The sequence below is a fragment of the Neophocaena asiaeorientalis genome, unplaced genomic scaffold (genome assembly GCF_003031525.2).
Source record: "Neophocaena asiaeorientalis asiaeorientalis breed wild unplaced genomic scaffold, Neophocaena_asiaeorientalis_V1.1 scaffold45, whole genome shotgun sequence".
Classification (NCBI taxonomy): domain Eukaryota; kingdom Metazoa; phylum Chordata; class Mammalia; order Artiodactyla; family Phocoenidae; genus Neophocaena; species Neophocaena asiaeorientalis.
In genome coordinates, this window is record NW_020174642.1 from 7590035 (window position 1) to 7605149 (window position 15115).

The following is a 15115-nucleotide window of genomic DNA, read 5'->3' on the forward strand; positions in this document are numbered from 1 at the left end:
AAGTATTCATCCATGCTATACATGGAATCAGCCTTGAACATTACACAGTAAGTGAAAAAAGCCAGACACAAGATCATACTGTATGCTTCCATTAAATGAAATGTCCAGAATACAAAAGTCCATGGGGATAGAAAGATTAGTGGTTGCCAGGGGCTTGGGTGGAGTAAGTATGGGAAGTACTTGCAAATGGGTACAGGGTTTCTTTTTAAGTGATTAAAATATTATGAAATTAAATAGTGGTGGTGATGGTACAATTTTGTTAATATACTAAAACCACCAGATTGTACACTTATATGGTATAACAAAGCTGTTCAAAATTGTTAGAGAAATTCAAATGTGAAATTTCATCTTAATCTCTAGAGAATACTATACTTCCACAAAATTTCAAGGTAGATTCAAAGTAAAGAGTTAAGACAAATTATTCAAGATTATTTTATATATTTTAAAGTTATGAAACTCACATGTCTTACAGAGCTTGAAGATTCATTTCCAGAAGACAACTCAAGCCGTCCAAGATTTCTTCTACCATAATTTGGATATTTACGCCTACATGTCCTCTGCCTAGACTGTGACATCAAAGCCACGGAATCAGACTGAAACACAAACATGCAGATGAAAATCAACACTTAAGTAAGTACAATCTTCAATAAAGTATTTCGCATTCTATCCAATCCCAAAAGGATTTAAGGCAAAAATAATAATAATAGTTCAAAAAATAAAATATTCTTGAATGGGTATTTTTGCCACATACTGTTAACCAAGATTGGTTTTTGTTACTTTTAAGATATTTAGAAAACATGGCTAAATTTAGGCACATTAAATCATCATTTTCTAAACTAAACCGTAAGTTAATTGGCTTACCATAAATTAGATAATAATAACTATAATCCAAAAAAGAAATCACTTTAAAATATATATCTTAGAAGTGAAAATATATATTCATATATTATGACGCAGTAACCAACCTTAAGGAATATATCACTGTGTGAATACACAGGTATAGAGAAATATCTGAAATGATCCTCAAACATCAATCCTAGTTATTTCCAGGTTTTAACTTTTTGGATGATTTGTTGTCAGTACTTTCAGTTGTGCTTGAATTTTTTAAATATCTTTTTTTTTTTTAATTAAAACAAAATAATTAAATAATCTTTTAAAATCAGCCAAATAAAATAGCTAGATTGAAACGGCAGGGGAGGGGGGGCAGGGGAGGGCACATGCTAGTCCTCCAACACCAAAGTCACGTATGCGAGATCACTCAGTGAAAGTACATATTCCCAGAACTGATATACAAAATCAATTTTCACGTTAGTGCCATCTGTTTGATAATCATTGAGATGTTTTATCATTTCAACATATCCTGAACAATATATCCTGGCTGATTTTAATACAACTCTTCTTTCCTTAATTTGTCAGTACTTTTTTTGTTAAGGCAAAAACTCCTATTAATGAATTTCATGACTAATAATATGTAAATTCAGATGGACCAAAACTACCACTAAGAAGAACAAGAAAATGTGTCAAAATATATATTTTTTAAAAAAACGGTTTGAGGGCCCTATATACCTAACAAGGCTATGAAGATTTACAGGACCAATACACGAAAAAGGATACAAGCAATAAAAAAGAACCCTAGAATTTCACTCTGGAAGAGGAAGCTGAAAGGTTTAGCAGGTAAGCAAAAAACTGACAGACTAAACTCTTGAGTTATGCTAACAAAAATTACAATTCGGAGTCTCCTATGTATAGGCAAACACCTCAAGCTTCAGCTGTTAGCCCAAAGAGCTATAATCTATACCTATAGGTAAACCACAGATAAACAGTAATCCCAAGGAACTAAAAGCCCATCCTTGTCTGGGTGAAGGTGATACAGGCTTGAGAGTGGCCCTAGTAGCCTACCAGAAGCAAATTAAAACCTTCTCTGGAGAAGAAATGCCATCCTAGGCTTCAAACCATCTCTAACATCTAACATTCAATCAAAAATACAGGCAACAAAGAAAATGTGATTGTAATAAAATGAGAAAAAAATCAACACAGAATGCAAACAGATTAACAGGGGAACAAGATAATGAAATAACCAGAAATGGGTTTTTTTAATAACCAGGGCTGATTTTCAAGGAATTAAAATAAAGAGAACTTCAGCAGAAAACTGAAAACTCTGGAAAATTCTGAACAGAAAAATACAATAACTAAAACTAAGAACACAAGGTTATTAGCAGGATACACACAGCTGAAGAGAACTAACTAAATGGAATATATTCGGTCAGAAAAAAATTCAGAACAGCGAGAAACAGCCTAAAAACAAAAAAGACAGAAAATAGGGCTTCCCTGGTGGCGCCGTGGTTAAGAATCTGCCTGCCAATTCAGGGGACATGGCTTCGAGCCCTGGTCCAGGAAGATCCCACATGCCACGGAGCAACTAAGCCCGTGAGCCACAACTACTGAGACTATGCTCTAGAGCCCGCGAGCCACAACTACTGAGCCCATGTGCCACAACTACTGAAGCCCGCACACCTAGAGCCTGTGCTCCGCAACAAGAGAAGCCACTGCAATGAGAGGCCCATGCACTGCAACTAGAGAAAGCAGCGCACAGCAACGAAGAACCAAAGCAGCCAAAAATAAATAAATAAATTTTTTTTAAAAAAAGACAAAAGGGAAAGACAAGAAGTAAAGGATAAAAACATGTACTATGCAAACGCTAGCCAAAAGAAAGCTAGCATAGCTACATTCATATACAAGAATTTGAAGAATAAAGCACTACTAGAGATAAGTTCATAACGGTAAAAGGTTCAATTCAGTAGGAAAAAGGGAAATTCTAAATTTGTACACAACAAATAACATAGCTTCAAACTACACAAAGCAAAGTAAGTAGAAACAAAGAAATCTACAAACATAATGAGACTTTAATACTTATCTCACTATAAGCAAGAGTGCAATCGTTTTGAAACCACATGTGGCATTAACTACTAAAGTTGAACATACACATACCCTATGCTCCAATAATTTCACTCCAGTGCATATACTCAAAAGAAATACAGATGGGGCTTCCCTGGTGGCGCAGTGGTTGAGAGTCTGCCTGCCGATGCAGGGGACACGGGTTCATGCCCCGGTCTGGGAAGATCCCACATGCCGTGTAGCGGCTGGGCCCGTGAGCCACGGCCGCTGAGCCTGTGCGTCTGGAGCCTGTGCTCCGCAAGGGGAGAGGCCACAACAGTGAGAGGCCCGCGTACCGCAAAAAAAAAAAGGTAATAAAAAAAAGAAATACAGACAGATACCAAGAAATATGTACAAAATGTTGAAAGCAATATTGTTCCTAACATACTATTCCTAATTCATATTCCTAACATGAAAACAACCCAAATGTCCTTTAAGAATAGATTAAACAGCAACATTCTCATTAAGGAATACTATCCAACAGTGAAAACAAATGAACTTCAACTACTCACAACAAAGACAGATCTCACAAGGGCAAATGCAAGCCAGATACAAAAGATTACATATACATACTGTATGACATTTAGATCAATGTTTCTTATCCTTTTTTTTCTTTTCTTTTTTTTTGCGGTACGCGGGCCTCTCACTGTTGTGGCCTCTCCCATTGCAAAGCACAGGCTCCAGACACGCAGGCTCAGCGGCCATGGCTCACGGGCCTAGTTGCTCCGTGGCAATGTGGGATCTTCCCGGACCGGGGCACAAAACTGTGTCCCCTGCATCGGCAGGCGGACTCCCAACCACTGTGCCACCAGGGAAGCCCTTCTTACCCTTTTTTTAACATTACCACTACCCTATAGGAAACTTGACTTTCTCCTAATTTGCTCCCTCGAATTGTAATACCACAGACATACATACAGTATGTAAACACTTATGTAGTATATCTGTACTTTGTACATCAACAGATTAAGTATAAGGCTTAGCCTTCTTATCCAATACAGGGTTTAAAATAGGTAACATTTTTAAGACAAAAGCTAAATTGAAATTTTTAAAGCTCTCTGCATTTAACTTTATAACTTTCTTGAATAACTTTTGATGTAATTTAATTACAGATTGTAATTTATCAAATTACATATCCAAATTAGAAATTTCTGAATACATAACAGCACAGTAATCAAATGTTTAAAAATCTTTCAAAACTTTTCCAGCAAAAATAAAACAAATGAAAAAATTTCTTAAAAATGTTAGTAAATTTAACTTTGAAGGCTTTTTATCATGAGAAAATATTCTAACTATAGCTGAAGATAGTCAACATTTTTTTCTTTTCAGTACTTGGCGTAATAGATTTGAATTATTTTTAAATTAAATAATAAGATAGAAACTATTTTTATTTAATTCTCAAAGCCCAAGTCATAAGCAAAAACACCACGCATCAAGGCAGTTAATGTGGCAGACAGGCATGCACAGGCCATTTCTCACAGTATGGCTACCAAACTGAATGACCAATTGAGAGAGTATCTTGCAAACACAACCATTTTCACCATAGTTTTGTAGCACTGATCCTGCATACATTTTGTATAAATTCCATTAACTTGTTAATGCTTCACATATGATGGTCAAGAAATTAAACACTAAGGAATAAGATTTTCTCAGGTAGGGTTGGGCTTTGTCGCAAACCATTGTGACATCTAAGATTTTTTATAAATGCATGATTTGGAAAACATCAGAAACAGACAAAGCTAACCAGCATCTTTAGAAGTCAAACAGTTGGTTACCTGCAGGAGAAAGGAGAGAGTAGTGATTGGGAATGGATACAAAATGCTTTTGATGGGCTGGCAACGTTCTAGGGGTTATTAGACGATAACATTTTGTTTTTAGGCCGTGCCGTGAGGCATGTGGGATCTTAGTTCCCCAGCCAGGGATCAAACCTGTGCCACCTGCATTGGGAGCTCAAGGTCTTAACCACTGGACCGCCAGGGAAATCCCAACAATAATTTTCTAGAATCCTTCATCACTGTTAGGCATTAGGCTACTTCCCGCAAGTTTCAAGCCACTTTTCCTAACACCTGTACAACTTTATGTCTACTATTTTAAATCCCAAACAGAAGACTAATATTACTAATATTCTCAGTGATCAAAAAGAAAACTATAAATTTCAGTTTAATTTCTAATTTGTTTATTCCTAAGGAAATGGAATTTAGGTTACCTTTTGTGAAAGATGGAGAGTCTTCCTCTTTCTTCCAATTATATAAAGATTTCTTTCTTCTTCACCTTTCTCTATTCTGAAGTCTTCCAACTTCCTACAAATTTAAGTACCCAGTTATATTAATTGCTGATAAATAAAGGATATATAGAGAAAAAAACTAATCATTATGATTCTGGGAATCATAACTTAAGTATTTTTTTAATTAATACAGAAAATTCCTAAAGTTATAACAAAACTTAAGGCAAACTACACTTTTCTAGAAATTTAATATAACCAAAATCTCAGAGGCAGCTAGTAGGTCCTATTTTTCATATTTAACACAGAAGTATTCATTCATTTGTATTTTGATTGGCCCTATGAGGACCAACTCAAACAGAATCTCTCATGTTAGCTACTCAGAATGTACCTACGACTTTCCAAGATTGCAAATCCATTCTCTAAAGGATTCTACTGTATCACTCAGCATCTCCTTCATAAAAACTCAAATGTATTTTAGAATAGAGTTCTAGAAAGAGCTATGCTCTTCTTTGGGAAAATTATACTGCAGCGGCTAGCTGACTCACAAAATCCATTCTTCTTTCTTCCTTAGAAGCAAAATCTCAAATTTTCATCTAGGCTCTTTGCTGCTCTAAATAGAGACTGTATTACCTTGCCTCCTCTGTAGCTAAGTGTGGCCATATGGACATTCTGGTCAATGAGTTATGAGGAGACATGTCATGTGGGACCATTAAGTCTGCTTAAATGAAATCCCTTCAACTAGAAATGTCCTTTTTGCCGCCGGGGAAAATGCTGGGGAACCATGATTCTAGCCTTAAACTACTTCCAGTCTTCCTTTATGTTAACAAGATAAATGCTCGTTTAAGGAACTATTCTTCAGGACTTTCACTCCTGATACCTATTTGCTTCCCTTGATTTTGACAACAAAAAGTATCCTAAAATGACACTTTCAGTTCTGATGACCATGCAACTCAGACATAATTTTAAGGCTTAATTATAGAATGCTGCATACACGACAGTGATTTTCTGTATTTCTCATCCCAATTCCAGATTTTGCTTTTCATTAGTTTATCGTATACTTATAAACATCCTTAAATTCACTGTATGAAATATAAATATTATCCAATATTACTTCACCCATCAACTGACTCTTCTGGCTAAACACATGAAAACTTTTACAAAATTACCCTCAAGGTATTAGTTATTATGAGACACAAACGTGACAGAATACTGAAACATTTTAGATATCAATGAAAAACAGTATTTGCTGCCTCCATTCTGATAACTTGAAAATCAGTACATCACAATTCAGTACAAGGAAAACCCTACGATCCACACTATACTTATGAAGTATCATTTCTCACTAAAAGAAAATAGGGCTGCTTAAGAGAAAAGACTAATCCTAAGTCTAGGTCAAGAAATTTACAAGAAGAACCTATAACACCCTGCCATGCCTGACAGCAAAGATGCTACACAAGGCTACTACATCATTTCAAAAGGACGCAGGAGCCAACCTGAAGAAGCTCCTCCTGGCCAAGATAGAAAAATTTAAACATTAACAAGGACATTAGAAATAAGCTAAATCACAGCAGTGTAATTAACACAGTGAACAAACACACAAACCGGCCACTGCAGAAGAATATAAAGGAATAAATCTTTATTTTGAAGGTAAATAAAGCAAAATGAGCAGGTAGCTATCCTGTTTTTTATACAGAAACTTGTTTATTATATACAAACTTTACTACTGGATAATCAAATAGTAGATGTGGGTAAATTTTTATTTGGAAGTAGCCAAGATAATAAAGACTTCAGAGCTGAAATATCACTATTTTATAATCCCTAATGAATTAATGAACCTGGGCAGTGAGTATCAGTTCCTGCTAGCATCACAAAAAAAAAAAAAGAAAAGAAATAAAGAAAAAGATATTATGTGCCTTCTGATGGAATTTTACCACTTACAAAATACTCTTGCAAAAAACTAAAAATATGACATTTGGAACAACTGGAAATTTAAACACTGGCTATTTGGTTCTACTGAGGAATTGTTTGTTTTTTAAGATATGACAATGGCATTATAGTTATATTTTAAGACAATTCCTTATCCTTAGAAATTACATACGGACATACTTTTAGACAAAATGATATTATGTCTGGAATATCTTTCAAAATAATACTGAAGGGAGAACAGGGGGTGTTTGTATAGATGAAACAAGATTGGTTATGGAGTTAAAGAACAATTTTGACATTTTCCTACCACATTAAAATACATCCCAACCCATTACTAAAATATATGTATATGATTATTTATACCACTAATGATTAAAATGTGTAAATAACCATATAGATATATTTTCACAGATATAAACAATATTAATAGATATCCTAAAACAAACCTAAATATGCCTAGTGGTACCTCTGGTACAACCACTCTTCGTTTCCAGGCCTGCAGGTCACGCTCTGTAGCCATCTGACTACGTGGAGCATTCTGGTGCATCTGACGAACACCTTCCACTTGTCCACTACGACGCAGACCAATATTTGGAGGGGACTGGATGTCTAAGCTTAGTCTTCTAAAACCTAGGGAAAAATTGTCAAGAATGATTACAAAACAAACTTCAATCTAATATGCATATACATTCCTCCTATTATGACACAAACCAAAAAAAAAAAAAAAGATCTACTGAAAAAACTTTGGAAAAAAGAATCTTAATGTGACTGAGATCAAAATGTAGGCTACATGGGGACTTCCCTGGTAGCGCAGTGGTTAAGAATCCACCTGCCAGTGCAGGGGACACAGGTTCAAGCCCTGGCGCGGGAAGATCCCACATGCCGTGGAGCAACTGAGCCCATGCGCCACAACGACAGAGCCTGCGCTCGAGAGCCCGTGAGCCACAACTACTGAAGCCCGCGCACCTAGAGCCTGTGCTCTACAACAAGAGAAGCCATCACAATGAGAGGCCCATGCACCGCAACGAAGAGTAGCCCCTGCTCACCGCAACTAGAGAAAGCCCGCGCACAGCAACGAAGACCCACAGCCAAAATAAATTTAAAAAGATCTCTTTAAAAAATGCAGACTACAGAACATTAACATAACTATTAAGCTCAATTTCCATTTTTATTAGACTTTCTGAAATTTAATGTACAAGCATTTTCTATAACAATGTTATATTTGCAGTCCTAAAACCCTCCTCGCCTTCCTCAAAACTGCAAACTAAAAACACATCTTTCTGGAAAAATTAGCACTGCAAATAGATGCCGCAAACTGTGGTGGCTTTATAATAAGAGCTCTAACAAAAAACATTATTTGTGACCTAAAGAGATAATCTAAGCCACTCAAGCAGGCAAGTTGCCAGAGCCCATTATTAAAAATTCACAAAAATGCAAAGTGGGGAAATGCTGGCAGCACCTGAATTGGAGCTAGAAGAGTGGGTAACAGGGCAATGCAGACCACATCAAGCCCTAAGCCTATGCAGAGCTGATCAGGTAGACACAGGAGGCAGGGCAACCTCCCAAGAGCTGGAAGTCACAAAGGATGGAGACCACCCTGGGGGGATGTGGAGGGAATCCCAGTCAAAGTACTTGTTTTCTTGAACCACAGGGTGAAGGGGATCCTGCTACTAATGCAACAAAAAAAACTGGGGGCTATATCCTTTCCTACGGGAGGCTATTAAATTTTACTCCAAATACACCAGCTCTCCTTGCTTAGGGTAAAACTCAAATATGAACAAACAAACCTCTGCATTCTTCTATGTACAACATTCTGTTCACCAATCAAATGTGAACCAATTTGCCGTGCACAACATATTATACTCCATCTATTAAAAATGACATTAAATGCCCCTGCTATTAATCCAAAATTTGTATTAAAATATATTGATGTTTAAGAAACACTTTTTGAATTGAGAACTAAAAATAAATTCTAAATTTTGTGTGTGTGTGTGTCTGCACTGGGTCTTCGTCGCAGTTCGTGGGCTTTCTCTAGTTGCAGCAAGTGGGGGCTACTCTTCATTGTGGTGGGCAGACTTCTCATTGCCATGGCTTCTCTTGTTGCGGAGCTCAGGCTCTAGGCACATGGGCTTCAGTAGTTGTGGCACGTGGGCGCCGTAGTTGTGGCTGGTGGGCTATAGAGCGCAGGCTCAGTAGTTGTGGTGCACAGGCTTAGTTGCTTTGTGGCATGTGTGATCTTCCCGGACCAGGGCTCAAACCCATGTCCCCTATGTTGGCAGGCAGATTCTTAACCACTGCGCCACCAGGGAAGCCCTAAATTCTAAATTTGACTGCCCAAGTCATAGTATTATTCTCCAACAGTTTGAAGAAAATATATGTTATGTATCACAACATTACTTGTAATAGCAAGCATGAAAAATAACTTAAGTGGCCATAAACAGATTAATTACAAAGACTGGTTATTCCACACAGTGGAGTACTATGAAGCTATAAAAAGGAATGAAGACGAGCTCTGTGAATGCAAAGAGTGATTTCTAGAATATGCTGTTAAGGGAAAAAAGCAAGGTGCAGAAAAATGCATACATATCTTGTGCCTCTTGCTCTGATGCGCTGAGAAGAACACAGCAACTATGCAGTATTCTTACCTAAAATGTCTGACCTGAATCCAATTTTGAGATAATCAGACAAATTCAAATTGAGGGAAATTCTGTGAAACAACAGGCCTGAACTCTTCAAAAGTACCAGTGCCATGAGGGAACTGTTCTAAATTAAAAGAGACTCAATAATTAAGCACATGGACCAAGGCTTGATTAAACCCTAAAATTTTAATATTGATGTTTAAGAAACACTTTTTGAATTGAGAACTAAAAATAAATTCTAAATTTTGTATGTGTGTGTGTCTGCACTGGGTCTTCGTCGCAGTGCGTGGGCTTTCTCTAGTTGCAGCAAGTGGGGGCTACTCTTCATTGCGGTGGGCAGACTTCTCATTGCCATGGCTTCTCTTGTTGCGGAGCTCAGGCTCTAGGCACATGGGCTTCAGTAGTTGTGGCACGTGGGCGCCGTAGTTGTGGCTGGTGGGCTATAGAGCGCAGGCTCAGTAGTTGTGGTGCACAGGCTTAGTTGCTTTGTGGCATGTGTGATCTTCCCGGACCAGGGCTCAAACCCATGTCCCCTATGTTGGCAGGCAGATTCTTAACCACTGCGCCACCAGGGAAGCCCTAAATTCTAAATTTGACTGCCCAAGTCATAGTATTATTCTCCAACAGTTTGAAGAAAATATATGTTATGTATCACAACATTACTTGTAATAGCAAGCATGAAAAATAACTTAAGTGGCCATAAACAGATTAATTACAAAGACTGGTTATTCCACACAGTGGAGTACTATGAAGCTATAAAAAGGAATGAAGACGAGCTCTGTGAATGCAAAGAGTGATTTCTAGAATATGCTGTTAAGGGAAAAAAGCAAGGTGCAGAAAAATGCATACATATCTTGTGCCTCTTGCTCTGATGCGCTGAGAAGAACACAGCAACTATGCAGTATTCTTACCTAAAATGTCTGACCTGAATCCAATTTTGAGATAATCAGACAAATTCAAATTGAGGGAAATTCTGTGAAACAACAGGCCTGAACTCTTCAAAAGTACCAGTGCCATGAGGGAACTGTTCTAAATTAAAAGAGACTCAATAATTAAGCACATGGACCAAGGCTTGATTAAACCCTAAAATTTTAAAAAGCCATGAAGGACAATTTTGGGACAAGTGGGGAAATGTAAAGATTGTACATCAGAGAGCAGTACTGTATAGTCTGTACATTGTGTAGTACTGTAAAGTCTGTTGACTGTGACCATTGTATTATGATCATATAAAAGAATGTTCCAGTTCTTGGAAGATATAGAATGAAGCCTAAGGGATAAAGTTCACATCTTACTCTAGAATTTAGGAAAAAAACATACCTGAGAGAGAGAAATTCTTTCAAGTGTGTATGAGACCCATACAAGACTGTTAATAGCATTTCTGTTTGAGATTAGCAAAATCTCAAAACTACCCAAAAGTCCATCAAGAGAATGAATTAATAAAATCAGATATACAACAGAGTACACAATAGTCAAAATTAATCCAATGCGACAACTGAGCAATCTTAAAAATACAGCACTATGTGAAAAAAATTAAGTCGCTTTATAAACCTTTTATAAACCTTTATAAACCTTTTGATAAAGTTAACCTTTATAAACCTTTGGATAAAGTTTAAAAACAAATGCTTTTTATTCATACATTTAAGAGTGTCAAATCTATTTTTTAAAAGGCAAAGAATCAACATGAGATTCAGAATAGTTGTTATCTTGGGATAGGGAAACAGGACAGGACCACATAAAAAGATGTAGATTATTATCATGATTTAAAACAAATAAAAGAGGAGCATGTGTAAATGAACAATAAGAGTATGTCAATGGGCTTCCCTGGTGGCGCAGTGGCTGAGAGTCCGCCTGCCAATGCAGGGGACACGGGTTCGTGCCCCGGTCCAGGAAGATCCCACATGCCGTGGAGCAGCTAGGCCCGTGAGCCATGGCCGCTGAGCCTGCACGTCCGGAGCCTGTGCTCCGCAACGGGAGAGGCCACAACAGTGAGAGGCCCGCATACCGCAAAAAAAAAGAGTGAAAGGGCAGAAAGAGCTGAAGAAACTGTTCAGAACACAGCACTGAGCAATAAAGAGACAGGAAATTTTATAGCATTTTACAGCCTCTCAAATCTTCTCTTATCTTCCACAAGGTTTTAGCTTTTCTAGAGTAAGTTTTCAGTTGCATAACAATCGCCCATCTCTTCTAGATTATTTCCACTAACATAATTATTACTACATTCCAATATCAAGTACTTTGCCCTGAAAACTCACTTCAAGCTTTCTGATTCAGTAAGAAACATTAGGGCTCTACTCAATTCAGTTTTTTAAGGATTATAAAGGAAAGGAAATCTAGTGTTTCCTTTAGAAAACACTTTGTTCTTTACTCTTATTTATTTAATGTAATTTTGTAAATACTCTTATTTTAGAGCAAAAAGATTTCAATAGCCTTTCATAGTACTTGAAATTCCAATGTCCATTTGTTAGCCCATCAACCTTACACCTAATAAAGCTACCTCCAGACTACTACTCAAGTTGTAAGCGTACATTGCTTAAGGCTTTTTACACTGCATGTAGGGGACAATGACTTCATTTATTCTTCAATTTCAATCCAGCCATATTAAGGCAAAATAGCTCTCATATATTTATTACCTCTTCGGGGTGTTTCTTCCCCATTTGAAAGTCCACCTGGAACAGCATCTTGACCTGCTCCCATTCTCTGGTCTTGCTGCTGCTGCAACTGTCTTATCATTCCATCAAGAACACTGGACTCTGGGCTTCGTTCACCATTGTCATTGGTTTGTAGGCTTATAATTTGTTCAATTACCTCTCCATCACCTGCAAATTCAATGAATGAATATGAAATCATAATACATATGAAGAGGAAAAAACTTTCAATAGGCTACAATTTAAATTACATTAGCAATTGTCAGAATTCTTGTTTTTCAAAAATAATCAATTAAAGATATCCTTTATATTCATAACTAATTAAGTCATAGAAAAAAATTCAAAACAAACTTTAGGTACTAAGTACCACAAAAACCTCAACAGAGGTTCTGAAATCCCTAGCAGTGAGCACCTGGAAACACACTTGAGTGAAAGTGAAAGTCTTGTTTTTCTGTTTCACATTAACGCCCCTCATTTATACAAGTATTTCATTAAAATCTTCTCTCTCAAGGTCTCTCTGACTATAACAACCAATAATGTGCGATTTCTGATGTAGAGAAAAGCAGTGGCATTTCTCTGTCTTATGAAATAAAAAAGAGTAAGTAACACCTTTTAGGCCTTCAACAAATGACCACTCCCAACTCCAGCTCTCTCCCACCCCAAGTACGCACAGTTGAGGGAGGCAGCTTCCACGTGCCTCTCCCACCAAGCTTAAGTCACTCTTTCAAATAGGCTTTAAGCATAGCCATAATCCTCCACATACAAAATAAGATATTTTTAAGTGTCTTTGCTTCTTTATTTTTCAAATAATACATTTTCAGAGATATTTAATAGGTTCAGTTAGTGTTAATGGATAAAAAGTGTTAGATGGTTGTGGGGTCTTGAAATTTACCTAAACATTGACATTTTCATGCAAACAACTCGTTACATATCCTCCCATCATAAAACGCATCTTCTTTGAACATAATATATAACATGGACCACCCCCCCCACCAGTTTATAAGCAGAACCTTAACAAATTGAAATTAATAGGGTATTAGGCAAAAAGAATGCAAAGATATACTGCCATCCATAGTAACACGTCAGAAACTGAAAAATGTCATATACTATTTCAGGGGGAAAAATACTTCTATCCTACTAATCTACTTTTAGATCCCTTAAATCTTATTGATGACATCTCCATTTTACTGTGGAAATCAATGAAGAATTTAGAAGAGCTAAACAAAATCCACGGAAATTTTTTGACCACTGTCAAAAAATGAACTAAGACAGCAAGAAGTGGAGCCCTAATCTAAAAGGATAACAAGGGACTTCCCTGGTGGCACAGTGGTTTAGAATCTGCCTGCCAGTGCAGGGGACACGGGGTCAAGCCCTGGTCCGGGAAGATCCCACATGCCATGGAGCAACTAAGGCCACGCACCACAACTACTGAGCCTGCACTCTACAGCCCACGAGCCACAACTCCTGAGCCCACGTGCCAGAACTACTGAAGCCTGTGCGCCTAGAGCCCATGCTCTGCAACAAGAGAAGCCATCGCAATGAGAAGCCCTCGCACCACAACAAAGAGTAGCCCCCGCCTGCTACAACTAGAGAAAGCCCGCACACAGCAGCGAAGACCCAACACAGCCAAACATAAATAAATAAAATCAATGTATATTTTTTTAAATTTCGTAAAAGGATAAAAAGACTTTAATTAGGACTAGGAATAACATAACATCCCTAAGATCACAACATAGAACCAAAGGGAAAACAGCAGAAAAGGAGACTTCTAATCCTCTCCCCTCCCCAAAAAACCCTATGTAACTTTTCTTTCACAGCACTGAATTTAAATGTAACTTGGGAAATATCAAGAATGATACCTGTTTCTACTTGGCATAATGCAGTCACCATTCAAATACTAAAGAAGGTTTCTACACATAAAGGCTTAAGTACTACAGTGCCCTTCCACTATAAACTACTACAACACTGGAAAAAATATATATGAAAGAAGGGCTTTCAGATATTGGATAACAGCACAGGACTGTGATCCCTGAGAGAAGACAATGGAGCCCAATCTTTTGATTGCTCCAGGTAACAGCCTGGAGGCAATCTCCAGACTACAGAACAAGGAGAGGGAACCCAAGTACCATCCAGAGGTCACAATGAGTTGAGAGACAGAGATCAGAGTTTGAGAGCAGGGGAAAGATTAAAATATGCAAAGCTGAATATCAGAGAGGACTGGATTGCACAGAAAGCTCAGAGGTACACAATGAGGAATCGATTCTTTGGCTAAATAATATGTGCACACATTGGTTAAAACTCCACCATGCTGGGGAATAAAACATGAAAAAGCCAAGCCATTTTTTAATGCCAAAATATTGCCAGAACTCTCACCGGGCTGGCAATAGTACACCTTCCCACTAGCCAGTATAGAGACTTCAGACACAAACAAGAACTGTTTTAAGCATATTTCCAATGTTAACACTCAGAATATTTTTAAATGTGTGTTCAAATCAGTGGAGAATACAATGACCGCTAGTAGTTTGGTGCCACAGCCTTGATTTGTGCTCAGGTACCAAATGTTTCACCCAACACTGCTTCTGTTTCATCAGTGCAAATGTCAAAGGTAAATAATAGTTCCGTATTATTATGAAGATAGTCATAACCTCGAAGACCCCATAAAAGGTCATGGATAGAACCATGGGTCTGCAAACTACACAGTGACAATTTAGGCCCTAGAACAACCATTAAAAATAAGTAGGACTAACAGG

General features: G+C 37.5%; 1 protein-coding gene across 2 annotated transcripts in view; it reads right to left on the reverse strand.

Moving 5' to 3' along the window:
* Window positions 1-15115, reverse strand: part of BRWD1 (bromodomain and WD repeat domain containing 1) — a 117030-nt gene that overhangs the window by 52588 nt on the left and 49327 nt on the right. For both annotated transcript variants that reach the window (XM_024758380.1, XM_024758379.1), the window contains exons 15-18: window positions 12351-12536; window positions 7528-7711; window positions 5138-5231; window positions 462-593 (exon numbers count right to left, since the gene is read on the reverse strand). In XM_024758380.1, coding sequence (XP_024614148.1) covers window positions 462-593; window positions 5138-5231; window positions 7528-7711; window positions 12351-12536 — 596 coding nt within the window. The remainder of the gene's footprint in view (window positions 1-461; window positions 594-5137; window positions 5232-7527; window positions 7712-12350; window positions 12537-15115) is intronic.